The 17203-nt window shown below is 46.7% G+C and overlaps 1 protein-coding gene across 2 annotated transcripts in view; it reads right to left on the bottom strand.

Annotated features, from left to right (window-relative positions):
• Positions 1–17203, bottom strand: part of lzts2a (leucine zipper, putative tumor suppressor 2a) — a 168261-nt gene that overhangs the window by 3888 nt on the left and 147170 nt on the right. For both annotated transcript variants that reach the window (XM_068002091.1, XM_068002092.1), the window contains 2 exons: positions 12664–13179; positions 2703–3566 (listed from right to left, as the gene is read on the bottom strand). In XM_068002091.1, the coding sequence (XP_067858192.1) occupies positions 2703–3566; positions 12664–13140 (1341 nt within the window). In that variant the 5' untranslated portion in view covers positions 13141–13179. The remainder of the gene's footprint in view (positions 1–2702; positions 3567–12663; positions 13180–17203) is intronic.

The raw sequence follows: 17203 nt of genomic DNA, 5'->3' as shown, positions 1-17203 counted from the left end.
CTTAAGTATGGAGACCAAAACTGTATGCAGTATTCCAGGTGCGGTCTCACCAACACCTTATATAACTGCAGCAATACCTCCCTGTTTTTATATTCTATCCCCCTAGCAATAAAAGCCAACATTCCGTTGGCCTTCTTGATCACCTGCTGCACCTGCATACTAACTTTTTGATTTTCTTGCACTAGGACCCTCAGATTCCTTTGTACTGCAGTACTTTCCAGTTTCTCGCCATTAAGATATCCTATTGTATATATTGGTAACAAAAACATTGGTTAACCAATGGATTAACCAATAACCCAATGGAGTTACAAGTTTAGACAAATGTACCTGTACAGGTTTCTTATCAAAACAATTAAAAGTTATAGTAAGATTGGGGAATAAATGAGATTTGCAAGCTTTGCATGATCGCTGTGCTGATCTTAAAGTTGGCCTCTGGCCGCGATTCCCTTGTTTTGTGTTTAGTACTGCAGGCAGTTCAACATTAGCACCAGTTTATGTCAATGATTATCTCCAACTAACAAGGTGGCATCACACTAAGGTCATTCTGCTGCTCCAAATTAATCGTGCGTTTGGCATCAAGAAATGTTTTCAATTTCCAGGGAAGGTGATGCAGAAAACATAACAGATTCTGAAATTTTCATGTGGAAATTTGGACAAACGATTAACTTTAGACCATGCTGGCACTGACCTTACTGTAAGTAGGTCGCACTGCTACCCTCACTGTAATGTTCCACGGACACTTTAAAGAAAGCTTTGAACAAGCCGAGGCCATATTTGGTTTCGAAAGAGCCTTCGGAACCACCAAAGTTGAAAAGACTAGCTCAGAGGATGAGATAAACCAATTACTAATGACGATGCATCACCAGGCTCGGGTTTTAAAAGCCAGTTTGTAGGAAGAAGGGGAGTTGAGGGATTCTACAGTCTTGAGGTCCGTGAAAAGAATGAGTAGGAGATGGCGTGATGAGTTTTGATTTCATCACAGTGAGGATTCAGGGTTACACGGATTTACAAAGAATGTACAGCACTGAAAAGCAGGCTGTTCGGCCCAACTGGTCCATGCTGGTGCTTTTGCTCTACACGAACCTCCTCCCTCCCCTCTTCATTTAACCCTATCAGCATAACCTTCTATTCCTTTCTCCCTCGTGTGTTTATCTAGCTTCCCCTTAAAAGGTTAATAACATGTCTGAAATTAGAATCCGTTGCAGCTTATATATGAATAGAACAAAGTCAGAATATCATAAATTGACTCATTTTGAAAATAAACGTTACAGGGAATGGGCAATATAAAAATCCTGGTTCACAACGCAATCCCAACATGAGATTTATTAGTAAACTAGTTATTCATTATCAGAATTAAAAGCTTGTTTCTTTCCCTGTGAGGACTGCTCAATTATATCGAATTATAAACTAGCTACAGAGTAAAGGGACACTTGTTCTCGTTCTTTTACACCTTGGCTCAGTCCAGACCCTGCTCAGGAACATTGAGATTTGGAAGCATTACGTCTCCCAAGGAGCCTCTGTGTCACAGTGTGTAATATCTTCACCTCCCAAGGAGAGGTGCAGGCACTATACAAGCGTAGAGGTGGTGCAATTGGACATAACAGGGAGAGAATCCAGGGTTCCCACTCCTGAACACTAACCAGCGACCCCCTGCTGGGAAGTGTGAGTGAGGGTGAGTGAGTGTAGAATCCTTGGTTGACGACATTATTGGGTTTGGTTGTGATGACTTGCCCTGCTGGCATTTAAGGGGGTCAACTGCCGACTGCCCGTTTCTCGCCTGAGAAAACGGGCACCGAGCACTTTAAAACCAGCGAGGCATCTCGGCCTCCCCATCGAGACCCTGATACAATTTTCACGCGGGCCTGTAAATGGACCTGTAACAGGCGGGCGGGCGGCTGCTTAAACGCGCAAATCATGGTCCTGAGATGGTTGTAGGAATTAAGATGCCCAATTGCAGTTTTCAGGTTACCAATGGATGGAGCGTGTGCCATGTATGCTCCGCCCAGATGTACCAGGCCTTGAGTGGCCTAACCAGCGCCCCCCCCCTTTAAAGGGGAGGCCGTTCACAAAACTGCCCGGGAAGCTTTAAAACATTTTTTTATGCACCCAGGGAGGAGGCAGGGGTTCTCCTCCTGCTCCTGCACCACCACCACCACGCCTCCCGCCCGAAAAAACTCCAGCCCGTTCAAGGCCCCCATCGCGATTGCCTCCCCCCCCCCCCCTTAGTGTGGGAGCCAGCCGTTTCCTGTCCCCCCCAGAACCTGGCGAGCTGCAACGGCACGCCCGCTTGGCCCAGACGACATGCGAACGGGCGGGCTTCGCACCAACTTGCTGTCTAGGCTAACACATGAAGAGTGGACACATTGGCAAATGTGGACCATGTCCCAGCACCTTAAGGTGAGGAGGGGAGAAAATTGGGAGGGGGGAAAAGAATGAAAAGGAAAGAAAATGTTAGGAGACTAACTAACTGCCAGAGTAACCAGGCAGATTTGGTCAATGAAGATATCTTTGTTGTTTGCAAGAGACAGAGAATTTATTGCCTTTAAACATTTTTAGATAAATTCAAGCTGACCTTTGCTTGGCTCAAACTGACCTTTGCTTGGCTCAAACTGAATGTAATCTTGCGGGTGAACAAGATTAGGAGTCCTAACAGATAAATGGAAATTTAACCTTTTGGAGGTTACCCAAACCGCTTCACCTACCTCCCATTTGGTTTCCTCCAATCTCGGTCCGAGTTCCGTTTGCTCTTTCTCAATCGAGGCACATTTCTTCTCCAACACTTCGCGTTCTTGCAGCAACTGGGCAAAGTCTTCCTGGAGCTTCTTCTTCTCCTGCTGGAGTTGGAAGACCTGGAGCTGGAGGACCTGGTGCATGCGCTGGGCCTTCTGGGAGCTCTGCTTGAGCTTGCCGGCGCAGCTCTGCCGCAGCTCTTCCATCTCCTGCTCGCAGCGCCGCTGCTTCTCCTCGTAGATCTGGCACAGGGCGGCTTCGTTCTCCTCCAAGCTGTCCCTCAGCTGCTGGAGCTCCAGCTCCCGCTCCCGCAGCTTCTCCTCCAGTTCTCGCACGGCGATCTCGTGGCCAGAGACGGGCGAGCGGTCGCACGAGCCGCTGTCGGAGAGCGGGTGGCTGCGGCCGTTCAGCGAGGCCGTGCTCTTGCTGGAGGAGGACCGGCCGCTGTCGGAATTCGACAGCCCGTTCAGTCCCGTCATGCCCCTCTCGTGAAAAGCGTGCTGTCCGCCGCCGTCCAGGTTTATGTGCCCAGTGGAGGAGCTGACTGGGTCCAGGTGATGGCTGCAGCTGGTGCTGTACGTCGGGAGGCTGGACAAGGAATTCCTCCCGGAGTCCGACATGGTTCCCGAGTTCCTGCAGCTGTAGCCCTGCAAAGAATTGTGTTTCTCGGCGCAGTTAACGGATCCCACCGAGTTTCCGTTAAACAGGATATTCAGGCTCCCTTGGCTGTCTGACAGTCCGTTAACAGGCCGGGGAACAAGGTACTGGACAGAATTCCTGTTCTTGGGCACCACGGGCTTGAATGCTGTCGGTCTGATCAGGTTTTTTTCAATATTCTGCAACAAAAGAAAGCATTAATCACAAAATAAGTTCCAGAGAGAGAGAGAGAGAAAAAAACCCTTTTATCTAAAGGAGACGTCACCTTCTTTAAAATTAAAAGCCTGGGTGACATTTTGATTTTCTCGAGGAAGAGTGGAGAACCATAGATGATGATGAAGATCACAGACGATTTGATGCTGCACTAACAATTTACACAACCTTGTGATGGATGTCTTCAGACCACCGATAAAAAGGTTTGCCAAACATTCACTCATGAAGTCAGTCTCCTTTAATACTTTAAGTGCCTGTCCTGCACAGCCCTGTAAAGCACTGCCAGGCTCCAGGGGAAGACAATAAAAGGGAACCCATCAATCAAATATTTAAACCTGCCAAAGGTAGTTCACAATATTTCTGCAGCAGACTGAATTCATTACAGTAGAGCTCTTGGCTACATACACTGTTCATTTTGCAACACAGATCAAAATGGGCAACAGTAAAGTCCATGGGAGGAGAAGCTCAAGGCACTTTTAAATTCGCCTCGTTCTCTCTATCAGTTGCACCCCGAGTATAAACCACCTGACCCATCTACAGCGTAGCAGGCCCATGCAAATGTGGTCCAACCAACCCACCTTTGGGTTTAGCCCCGTATAAACATAGGGAGCTGGTCCACCTGCATTCATACTGAAGCAATCAGAGCCCAGTGCAGCCGCCACCCAACTGAACAGTGAAAGGGAGAGAGCAGCACTAAATACCAGCGCTCTCCCCAAACAGGAACAGTGAAAATAGGCAATGGAAAAGCACTGTTAATCTCACCTTGAAACTGGACAGGCCCCTGCATTTTGAAAATGAATCAAAGTTCCTGCAGGATGCAGGTTTTTGCTGCAGTAACTTAAGGACCGACTGATCGGGAACCCTTCATTTAAACAGTGCCTGCGGCAGCAAAGCGCCCTCCCATTTCAGTTAGGAGACCATCAGGTTGTGTTAAGTAGGACTCTGACCTTCCGTGGTAGGTCAGGCTGGCCTTGCACTGAGCACTTCGAACTAGCGACACCCACCTGGCACTTTATCGAAAGACAAGGTTATCACTAGCAGCAAAGAGCATTCTCGGTGACCTGACCCATTTGATATTACTGTGTGATCGGGTAAGCACCGACACAGTTTGGAGAAAAGATTCAGAGGTAGCAGTGTTATTGGGATGATATACTGATACAAGATTCACAGAAAGCAGCCAGCCTGACTGATAAAAGGCAACGGCAAGTCGACAACTGCAACCCACTGGATGAGGTTTCTGGGGAGTAAGAGGTTTGAAAATTGATGGGAGTTATAATTACAATGAATGCTTCCACGATTTAATAAATTCTGGGGAAGGAGAGGGGATTTGGCTCCAGTGACTTATATTTTGCCTGAACTCTACCCCCCACCCCCGCAACCCCAATTTCTGCTCGACAAATGTCCCTTTAATTAAAACAAAAGCAAAATACTGCAGATGCTGGAAATCTGAAATAAAAGCAGGAAAATTCTGGAAAAACTCAGCAGGTCAGGCAGCATCTGTGGGTAGTTCTGCCGACCTGAAGCGTTAACTCTGTTTCTCTCTCCGCGGACGAGAATGGTGTTCTGTGGTACTCGAAGTTTTGCTTTTGTAATGGGATGGATGCGTCTGACCTTCTATGCCGCAGATGGGTTGAATAGTGGAGATGCAAGAATGGATGAGTTTTTCCTGATTACTCTTGGGGACCAGGGTGAAATTACTTTCTCTTGGGAGATCAAGAGGTTGGGGGGTAGAGTCTGGATGGACTGTATGTCGTCTGAGAAGGAGTGGGCTCAATGAGGCACATGGCCTTTATCATTCTGCACTTTCTTGGGGAAGGGGCTCTTCAATGGTGCAATAAGCAAATGCACCAGTCAGAATGGTACTGGCCCATGTAGGTAAGTAAGGCTCCTGGTTTGATTCCCTGGTCAGTAGGGAGTGAGCTGATCTGAGCCAGGCCAGTGGTTGGAGCATCACTAGATTCAGAGTTGGGTCAGGGTGGGGGATAATTATCCCAGATGGACATTGGTCAGGGGCTGAATAAGGCTTAGCTTTGATGCCCTCACTGTCAAATAGCCTAACACTCTTTACTAGTTTCTTAATTCACTTACAATTATATTTTGAAACTCTTATTAAACCATTCAGTGAATTAAGCAATGGCATTATTCTCCAATGATGGTATCAGAAAAATCTCTTCTAGTCTTCATTCAGTGTGAGTTCAGTGTTAATATTAACTGATGTTGGAATGAGTTTCATTTCATTGGCACTGTGATCTATTTAAAAGGGAAAGCAGTGAGAAAAAGAGAGAGAGAGAGAGGGAAAGAGAGAAAAAGAATGAGAGAAAGTGAGTGAGAGAGAGAGAAAAAGAGAGAGATAATGGGAAAGAGAGAGAGAAAAAAGAGAAAAAGGGTGAGAGAAAGAGTGAGAGAAAAAGAACGTGAGAGAGTGAGAAAGAAAGAAAGAGAAAGAGGGAAAGAGAGAGAGCGAGAAAGGACTCAATTCAATCTCAGGTTTTAGTTGATACCCATAAGCCAGTACTGGAGCTTCATTCTTGTGGTTTACGATGCCATCTGCACTTGATTAAATTACAGTTGTTTACTCACTCCCACAGTTCCATATATAGTGCACTTTGAAGGAAATAAATAATTCAAAGCTGGGATTGGTTTTTTAGGAATGTTAGAAAGCCCTCAGGGATCCAAAGTTGTGTTTGAAGCAGCACCTCTTAATGTAGCTGTTACCATTTAGCAATTCCCCTTCTAAACATTGTTGCACGTGCCAATTTTAATAAAATCCTCATGGGCCTTGTAATTACATTGAGTGAATATTATATCGAAACTTAATGAGTTAATATGAAACTCCTTTGTCTGCTATTTTAACGGAGGTGTTAGCCCATTTAAAATACAACATTGGACCAGGGAATTTCATACGAACACTAGCGCCGTGCTGTTAGTGTCAGCTTGGCTCAGTTGGTTGCACTCCTGCCTCTGAATCAGAAGATCGTGGGTTCACGCACCACTTCAGCACAGTACTGAGGGAGCATTGCAAGGTCTGAAGTGTTCCAATGGCATCATAGCCCACGAGAGCGGAACTCGAAAGGCTTACAGACGGTCACCCGAACCGCAAGATGAGATTACAGCCTTGAAGTCACATCAGGTGATCTACTGTGTGTCCTATATACTGTGGACTGCATGGGATAGTGATTCTTAGTTGGATCTGTATTTAGTTATAGAAAATGCAGGAAACACTCAGCAGGTCAGGCAGCATCTGTGGAGAGAGAAATGGAGTTAGCGTTTCAGGTCAATGGCCTCTCGCCAGAAGTTGAAGGTTTAACAGATACTGTGCTGAGTATTTCCAGCATTTTCTGTTTTGATTTCAGATTTCCAGCATCCGCAGCATTTTACTTTTGTTTCTGTATTTAGTTGCAGGGAGCAACTGTCATGGTGGACAATGAGGACCAAGATGCTGTATGTAGATATGCGAGAACATTCACACTGAAGCATTAGCAATTCTGACATTATCAATGTAATGCTTAGTTAGTAATGATCAACACTTCATTACCAGGAGGAAATGCAATTGTATACTGCACATTATAGAATATATTTAATCCTTCATTTGTTAATTCTTTGAAACTCAAAATGTTCACTATATGCAAAGCTATTTTAAAAGTTTGCTCAATGTATTTCCTGTTTTATTCTCACAGTAAGACTCCTGGTCTCAAAAATACAAGCACTTCTTTTATTTTCTCCTTTCAATTATGAACAAAGCTTTTCTAAAACGGGTGACGTAGTGGCCGTACTCCAGATTGTTGCCGATACTTTTGCTGTTTCTGAGACTGCATGCTGAAATCTGACACTCAGCCACCGAGTTCTCCAGGTGCCCTAACACCATCCAACTCCCACCCCACCCCACGACTACTTATCGCTTTCAGTGGAGCTGCAGGGAGTGGAGGCTAAATGAAGGTATATCAGCCTAGAAATTGGTTCTAGTCGGCATGAACTGGGCGCAGGGAACAAACCCGTCACTGGAATGGCTAGGCCCGAGGCACATCTGATAATGGGCCTCGGGCCTCATTTGAACGCTGGCTGTCCCCAGGCAGCTGGCCGGTGAAACGGCATTGGATTTCAGAGCTGCTGCATCGCCAGCGTCTCTGGGAGAGGAGGGGAGGCAATTGGGGAGCGAAGGCGATTGGGAAGGGGCCAAGCGGGAGCCAGCAACGGCCTTGGGCACTGCAGCGGAGCCAGGAGGAGCATTCAGGTCAGTATTTTTTTTAAAACAAACTTACCTTTTTGGTGGTGACCTGCAGCGGTCTCTTTAAAGGCCGTTAGTTAGGCCGCATGTAGACCTGGTTTTCCTGAACACAGCCAGCGCTGGGCCAACTTTGTTCAAGGCAGACCAATTTTGTAAAAGTGTCCTCAAACAGGTGGTACACCCCTTATTAGCATTCGCAAAGGGACTAGGCGCGGGTCCTGGACGCGTCGTTTTCTGGCTTTACTAATATGGCGGGCGACGCATATGGAGCGTGGAATGTGCGCGCATGCACTGCCAGCCATATTCAATGCTTTGGTGCCCGTCTTACACCTGTAAGACAGGCGGGGAATCAATCTATTTCTAGGCCGTCATGTTTTCGTGGGCAGCTTCAGAAACCAGATGATGATGCACAGCCCAAACTGGGAAGGCAGCAACTGTGCAGTGAGATTTTAAAGAAAGTTGTAATGTGTTTTCCAAGATGGGGACTCTCCTCTGGTCACTGTGCCTAGCAGAATCTCAACACGTTTGTTCATAACACTGAAAATATGAAATCTTCATTACAGGGCTAAAGGTTGAAAAGATCATGATATTGTCCTCTCCATCTCTGTAACCTCCTCCAGCCCTACAACCCACCAAGATCTCTGTGCTCCTCCAATTCTGGCCTCTTGCTCGTCCCCAATTTTCATCGCTTCACCATTGGCAGCCATGTCTTAGCTGCATAGGCCCTAAGTTCTGGAATTTCCTCCCTAAATCTCTCTGTCTCTCTACCACTCTCTCCTCCTTTAAGACACTCCTTAAAACCTACCTCATTGACTAAGCTTTTGGTCACCTGTCCTAATAATATCTCCTTATGAGGCTTGGTGTCAAATTTTATTTGATAATCGCTCCTGTGAAGCTCCTTGGGACATTTTACTACGTTAAAGTCACTATATAAATGCAAGTTGTTGTTATAGGGTCTTCTCCTGAAGTGTGAAAGAGATATTAATATATTAATACTCCAACAGTAGGGCTGATAGTAAGGAACACACAAGAAATTGAAGTGCGTTCATTAGAGAAAGAATGAGTAAGAACTCGCATTTATAAAGCTCCTTTCATGACCTCAGGATGTCCCGATGTATTTTACAGCCAATTAAGTACTTTTGAAGGGTAGTCACTGTTGTAATGTAGGAAACGTGGCGGCCAATTCGCGCACAGCAAGATCCCACAAACAGAAAATGAGATAAATGACCGTACAACCTGTTTTTGGTAAGTGTTGGTTGAAAATTAGCTGGAAATGGGCCTGATGTTCCTTTAGTTCATTTTTGCCTCTCTCTTCATAATTGCCAGGTGTAGACAGTAGGTTAGTGGACTGCTCCCAGGCCTTTGCCAAATGCCACCCTGCGATTAACAGCCGGGGAAGTCAAACGAGTGACCAGGATGATTTCTCGCTCACTGCATTCTCACTCGGTCTCCACTGAAATAGCAAAGTCGTTCTGTGTGACCCTGTTAAACGTTTGTGAGCTATTAATCGCACCGCGTAGTTTATAAGCTTAGAAGTATTGTTTAAAGTAGTGACACGGTAAAGTATATGGTACGATACGATGTTCGTGGGTTGCAGCATTCATTCAAATGTAAAGAAAACAAATGGGCTCATCTGAACTTTCTGAGACCAAGCTGTGTTCAGTGGCACTGTCTCTAGTACAATAATTGCAGTGTGGGAATATCAGGCTCATTTTCAGCTAATGAAAGTACTCCAATTTATTTGTGTGCTCCTTACTACAAGTGCTACAGTCGTAGTACAATATCTCCTTCACATTGCAAATGCTGTGATTGAGACGACAAAGCCTAATAGCCTAATCAACGAGGGGAATGGCATTGCAGTACACACTGGATAAAAAGTTGGCAGCTCTGTTGCGTCTGGTACTGACTCAACTGTCAGATCCTGTACACGTACCAACCCATGTGGGATGAAAGCCAACAAGTCAGACGTGTCTGGTGTGTGTGTGTCTCGAGATTGCCTCAGTGTCAAGCTCCTGTACACATATTCCTTTACCCTCTTAACCCTTTATGCCCTGGTATCATTCTGATGAATATGCACTGTACCCCCCACCTCCATCCAAGGCTAATATATCCTTCCTGAGGTGTGTGCCCAAAACTGACCGCAGTATCTCCAGATGGGGTCTGACCAAGGCTCTGTACAACTGAAGCATCACTCCCTCCTCTTTGTTTTTAAGCCTCCTTGAGATGAATGGCCAAGATTCTATTAGCCTTGTTTTGTAACTGTGGACTAGCTTTGAGTCATTTGTGTGCATGGACCCCAAAATCCCTTTGATCAACTGCCATACAGGCACCTTTCTTATGTGTTACCTCTATAGACACATACACTACAAACGGGGAAGTTCTGTGTCCATCTAGCCCATCTCTCTCTGAACCAGCCACAAAGAGCATGATCTAAAGTGATTCATCCTTTGATTGTCTCCACCTACCTAGGGAAGAAATGCCTATATTGGCGTCAACATTGCGCATTGGGACATTAGTGAACAAACAATTAACACATGCATATGAGACTCCCTTGTCCACTATTTTAACAGACACACTAGGCCCGATTTTAGCAGGAGTGCGGGTTCTCGGCGGGTGGGCAAGCGGGTGCGTGGGTAACGCGCCCGGTGAAATTAGTGTGTTTCCCGTGCGATCGTAGCAGGCAACGCACTAATTGGAGCCACTTACCTGCTCCTCCGGGTTCCCCGCTGCTGGTCTGCGCGTCGGGCGGGCTGCGCATGCGCAGTAAGATCTGTCAGCTGGAGGCGCTCTATTTAAAGGGGCAGTCCTCCACTGACAGATGCTGCAACAAATAGCAAAGATGACTGCATGGAGCAGCCCAGGGGGAAGGCTGCTCCCAGTTTAATGATGCCTCACCCCAGGTATCAATACATGGGGTGAGGAGGAGGGGGAGGACAGAGATCTTCCACCCGGCGGGCGGGAGGAAGCAGCCTGCCTCTGCCACCAGGAAGGCCTGGCTCGAGGTGGCAGAGGAGGTCACCAGCGCCAACAACATATCGCCCACCTGCACACAGTGCAGGAGGCGCTCCAATGACCTCAGTAGGTCAGCCACAGTGAGTACACGTAGTCTTTCCCCTACACTCCGTCTGCCACATCACTGCCCCCACCCCACATCTCCTTCTGCACTGCCAACACTACTCTGTCACATCACCCCTCATACCCACTCAAACCTCATCCTCATCGTACCTGCACCTACTCACCTCGCCAGTACTCATCCCGCCACTACCACGCAACCCAATCCTCATACAATCTCATGGCTCTATCCCATACTCACCCTCTCGTGCATCTCTCTCACGGCCAGCCTCACTCAACCTGCCACTACCTGTGCTGCAGCCACAGGGCATGCATCACATATGTGCAGTAGGCAGCGTAAGGCAAACGTGTTGTGAGCATGAAGGGGATGCACAAGGGTGTTTGAGGGTTTGTCATGGTTGTTACTTCTATTGAATTTCAGAACTCACATCACACATTATATTGGCACCACTACTGCCATGTCATTGTGAATCCTGTCCGGTTTGTGCAATAATGCCCGCTCCTGGGTATCACTATGAGGACCCACCACTGATGCCACCCATTGTGTCACTGCAGAGTGGGTGTAGGTGTATTTGCAGGGCTCTTCTGCGCAGATGACTGAGAGACATCGGGGATGTCCCCGGTTGCACCCTGGAAGGCTGTGGAGGAGAAGTTCGGGAGGGCAGTGGTGACCTTGACAGTGACAGGTAGGAAGATGGTGCACGGGCCAGCCAGGAGCAGCTCGGCATGAAAGAGGCTGCAGATGTCCACGGCTACATGTCGAGTGACTCTGAGCCTCCGTGTGTACTGCTGCTTAGAGAGGTCCAGGAGGCTGAGCCTCAGTCTGTGGACCCTGTGGCGAGGGTAGTGCCCTCTGCGACGCATCTCTCTCTGCGGTAGCCCTCCCTCCTGCTGTACAGGTGGATGTGTCACGGCACTGTGTTGTGGAGCTCCACGTGTCAGAGGTGGACGGCGTGGATGGCGAGGCTGGTGATGCTGTTCGCCCTCCGAGGAGGTCATGACTGCAGCTACGGCGGCCCCCATCACAAGATGTACATGTGAGGGGGTCCGCAAGGTAGGTACATGTCTCCAGACCCCGGGGTAAGTGTGCAGGTTGGTGACTTTGACCGTCAGGAGGAGGGTGGTGGAGGCCAAACTTTGTCCCAAGTGACAGAGTGGCCTCCTGCAATGGGTGAGGGTCTCCCCCCCGCCGTCAAATGGACCTTTGCAGCTGCCACAGGCTGGCAGCTGCAACACGTCCATTCCATCTGGGAGTGTTTCCCCCAGTGTGGGAAACAGTCCCATGTTGATCCAAAATCACACACAGTCCCTTAATCAGGTCAGTTAATGACCTGAAATAGCTACATAAATACTCTCAAGTGGCATCCCGCTGGCTTTAATTGCCTGCGGGATTCCCACCAGCGGGGGCTGCGCGCGAACGCCGGCGCATCAGAGGGGAACCCGGAAGTGGGCGGGATCGAGGCGGGATCCGGTCGGGATCCTGGATTTTACGATTTTCGAGGCCCCCCCCCCAGCCGAGAATGCACCCGATAGCGGGTGCTAAAATCGGGCCCACTGAGTGTAAATGGTTAACACATAATGGGTTAAGCATTCATGCGCTAATGGCCCAGGGTGTAATTTCAAGGCTGTTGTGTTCTGCAACTCCATCTGATAGCAGGCAATGTGAGGGCTTGTGGTTGTGAATTTAACGACACAGCTCACTGGTGCATTCACGCACTGTTACATTCCCCATGAGAATCTCTCAATGTGACCAATATTCCACTTACCTTCTCCAGCTTGCCTGACACTGGAATTATTTTTGGAGGAGGCCCTCGGATATTTCCATTGATTGACCTTCCTTCTCGTACATCTTCAGGATCACTGCAAGGACTGATGGGAGACTCTGTCATATTCCAGCCTCCATTCCGGTGGTCCTCATTTAAATAGGCATAGTTTCCATATTTTCCAGTTGCTGAACACTGTTTCTTGGTTGCCACTCCGCCAATACAGTCCTGAGAGTAGCCATTTTTTAGGTGTCCATCCTGTTGCCTGAAAATGTTCTGCATCTGGCCAGTTTTTCGGCACTTGCTATTGTACTCTGTGGCCTTGCAGTGCTTGTCATGGTAGTTGCGCCCTGATATAAGACTGCCAACGCTTCCCATGGTGCTTTGCAAAATTGGTGATGCTGCAGAAGTTTGCAGTTGGGTCTCACTGTCTGAATTCTGATGCTCAGAAGCTATGGGCATTGCCTGAACCATTGCCATGGCGATGAACTGTCACAATGTCCACAGTATTTAGGGTCCCTGGCAACCAGAAAAAACAAAGACAAAAAATTAGTGACACACAAAGCTTACCAATTATATATTTCTTCCATTTCAATGTTTTGGTAAATTGAAAAGTTATTTACAGGAGATTGTGCAATAAGTACAGTGCATTAGCACAACATCCTTTGACCTCTGCGATCTGCTTTTGAATCCAACCCAAAATGGTTCAGCCCACACCTCCTCTCTGTGCTGAATCTAAATATTCTACAGGGGCTTAGTTTCAATAATATCAACCCAGTTTCTAACAGACACAACTTGACAGGACAAACGAGGCTATAGGCTTTGTTCTTGCTCCACCATCAACCCTGAGTTCCCAGGATAGCAGTGGTGATACTGGAATCAGTGTTCCCAAGTTAGGAAGGGGGAGAATCAACCAGGATTCTAACTGGTGAATTGCTATTCAATGACCCTTGTTGGACAGTGCACACATCACATGATGACAGGATTGGATTGAACTGATTACCTTCTCTCACTGTTGTTCAGACTCAAAGATGGATGGTTACTCGAGAATGGTAGTGGAGGGCAGTTCATGTCAATAAATTAGTTCAATTAATCAAACAGATAATAAGGATGGCTGGGAAGGGTCGTTGTTAACTCCTATTGATACAGCAAGATATTCCCCTCTGAGTTTTAGGCAGAGCGAAGCAAGCTTTACATTGAGTCTACAGAATAGAAACAGGCCTTTCATCCCAACTGGTCTATGCCAGCGTTTATGCTTCACACGAGCCTCTCCCTCCCTACTTCATCTGACCCTTTCACCGTATCCTTCTATTTCTTTCTCCCTCATGTGCTTATCTAACTTCCCCTTAAATACATCTATGCTGTTTGCCTCAACTACTCCTTTTGATAGCGAGTTCCACATTCTTACCACTTTTTGGGTAAAGACATTTCTCTTGAATTCGCTATTGGATTTATTAGTGACTATCTTATATTTATGTTCCCTAGGTTTGAGACCATAAGTGGAAACATCTACCCTTTTGTTATCTTAAAGACCTCTATTAGGTCACCCCTCAGCCTTCTCTTTTCTAGGGAAATGAGCCCCAGCCTATTTAGTCTGTCCTGATATGTATATTGTCTCATTTTTTTGGACCTTCTCCAATGCCTCTATAACCTTTTTATAATATGGAGACCAGAACTGTGCACAGTACTCCAAGTGTGGTCAGTACTCCAAGTGTGGTCAGTACTCCAAGTGTGGTCAGTACTCCAAGTACTCTTTACTCTGTATTTGGCTGTGCTATACCTGACCTGGTGCACTCAAAGTTGAAAAATGTTCCGTTCCTGAGTGCTGACATCCCTGATCTCGACAGACACAAAAAGACATTAAAAGAAACATTTTTTTTTAAAAAGAAAAATACTTTACAGATAGAGAGCCAGTTAACCGGTAAATATATCAGCTTCAAAGTGACATTGGGTGACATCACACACATGCATGATGTAATCAAATTGTACTGCCTATTGTGTAATGCTGACAACCGGTTTATTTTAATATTTAATAACTCAGTGATTGGATATCACGATGAGATGGCTGAGGCTGGTTTAATTACTGGCTATTTGTTGACAAGTTTTGAAAATGAATTGTGAAGCTTTTCGTTCATTAAAAAAAAGCTTGTATTTGCAAGGCGACGGCCAATAGTAATTAACGGTAGACTATTGCTCAATAGACCAGAAGGAATGACATCATGTACCACTAATTCCATTGCGTGAATGTCATCGCACACCAGGGTCAATGAACTTGGGGGGACTGCTGACGTGCACACTGACAGCCATTGCTGGCACAAAACAGACTATAAATATGGAACAAATCCAACCTCTGACCTACGACCGAAAGAGCACATATGATTATAAAAATTACAGATTCTGCTGGCGAGCGTTTCAAGGCTTTAGTCGTAAGAGATGCCTGGAAAAAAAAGCTTGTTCTTTTCCCTTGCAAGTTTATGACATCATTCAATCTCCTCGGTTGGACTGCAATCGCACATGGGTATCGATTGTTCCACATTTAACCTCAGGGAGAGTAGATGAGGTACAGTTTGGCACAATACTCTGGGAGATGGACTTCACATATATAATGTTGTACTTAATTGACAAAGTAGAAAAATTCTAACGTGACACAATCTTGTTATTGAGTGGCTCTGATGAGAGACTGGGCAAACTTGGATTATGGTCCCTATTTTATCTCATTCTTGGGATGTGAGCATCGCTGGCAAGGCCAACATTTATTGACAATCCCTAGTTGCCCTCGAGAAGGTGGTGGTGGTGAGCCGCCTTCTTGAACCGCTGCAGTCTGTGTGGTGAAGGTTCCCCCACAGTGCTGTTAGGTAGGGAGTTCCAGGATTTTGTCCCAGCGACATCATCGACCGATGAGCAGGATGAGGGGTGATCTGACCAAGCTATTAAAATAATTCAAAGAACAAGAAGATAAGGAACAACTCCTCCCTCTAGTAGGGGAATCCAGAACAAGTGGACATAAAGGCCGATTTTCCGAATGCACTGGTTGGACTCTCGCCCACCAACCATAGCAGCAGGTCACAGCTGCAACAGCTGCCCATGGTCCACCATTTCTTTTAACGTTGGGCCGAATGGCCTGTTTCAGTGCTGTAAATTCTATGCCATGCATGGAACAAGGCTGGCAGCGTCGCCACGATTTGCCGATATGGCCGGTGGATGAGGCCCGAAATCTTAAAGTTGGAACAAACCCAATTAAAAATGAATTCAGCAAAAAATATTTTCACACAAGTGTGGCGGGAATGTGCAATGCACTGTCCCACAACGCCATAGATGCTGAATCAATGGAAGTGTTTAACAGGGAGAGAGAAACATGGTCAGAAAGTTAGAATGTGGAGAAAGGAAAGGTATTATGAATTTTTTAAAAAGAGTCGGCCTAGCAGAGCAGGCTCTAAGGGCCAACTGGGCTACTCCTGTTCCAATGTTCCCTACAATACTCTCCCACACACAGCATTAGCTGATGTTATACTTATCAGCAAAACAGAAATCTAAGAATCTAAGAGAGAAATTAATGTCTAGACGTCTAACTCAAAGTAGGTCTGGAAGTTGAAAGCCAGAAGAATGTGATGATTTGAGCCACCTGGGGAGTAGGGAAAGAATACTGTCTCCTGGTGACATGTCAGAACCCTCGTTTCTGTCTTAAAGAGATGCTTCTCCTTCTTCCCCCATTGTTACTCGAGTGGGTGACATTTCAAAATTAATCCCACATCACTACAATATCTTTCAGCAGCAAAAGGAAGAAAAAGACTTGCATTTATACAGTGCCTTTCACGACCTAAGGGTGTCCCAAAGTGCTCGACAGCCAATGAAGTACTTTTTATTTTGAATTGTAGTCACTGTTGTAATGTAGGAAACGCGGCAGCCAAATTGCGCACAGCAAGCTCCCACAAACAGCAATGAGATAATGATCAGATAACGTGTTTTAGTGATGTTGGTTGAGGGATAAATATTGGCCAGGACATCGGGGAGAACTTCCCTGCTCTTCTTCGAAATAGTGCTGTGGGATCTTTTACGTCCATCTGAGAGGGCAGACGCAAATGGATTCACAAACAGTAAGGCCTGTTCTTCTTATCACTCCATATTAAACAAATGATTATCTTAAACCCATGGGGCTCAATTTTAAAAAGCTGGCGGGGTGGCAGCAGGGTGGGGGAGGTGGTCAATGGGCGCACGGCAAACCCGAAAAATAAAAACTTACCTTTCCCCACGCGATCGCGAGGTAATTGATTCTCATTAATCTTGTTTCCGGGTTTCGCGCCCGACAGAAGCTGCAACGTCGACGGGAGGGGACAATGAAAGAGAGAGAGAGAGAGAGAGAGGCATCATCCGCGCTGCGAGAGAGAGTGGGGGGGGGGGGAGGTACAATGATGGGGGGGTGTAGGACAAAGATCGGGGTGGGGGGGGGACATCGGAGGGAGCCAGGTTCGTTTCCCGCTCCTCATTTCCCCAATTTTCATAGCCACCCACCACCACCCCACCTCCCCCAACACACCCGCACTTC

Source organism: Heptranchias perlo, chromosome 21, assembly GCF_035084215.1.
Source record: "Heptranchias perlo isolate sHepPer1 chromosome 21, sHepPer1.hap1, whole genome shotgun sequence".
NCBI classification, from domain to species: domain Eukaryota; kingdom Metazoa; phylum Chordata; class Chondrichthyes; order Hexanchiformes; family Hexanchidae; genus Heptranchias; species Heptranchias perlo.
Note: the sequence above shows the minus strand (reverse complement) of the source record. Positions and strands in the feature narration are given on the sequence as shown.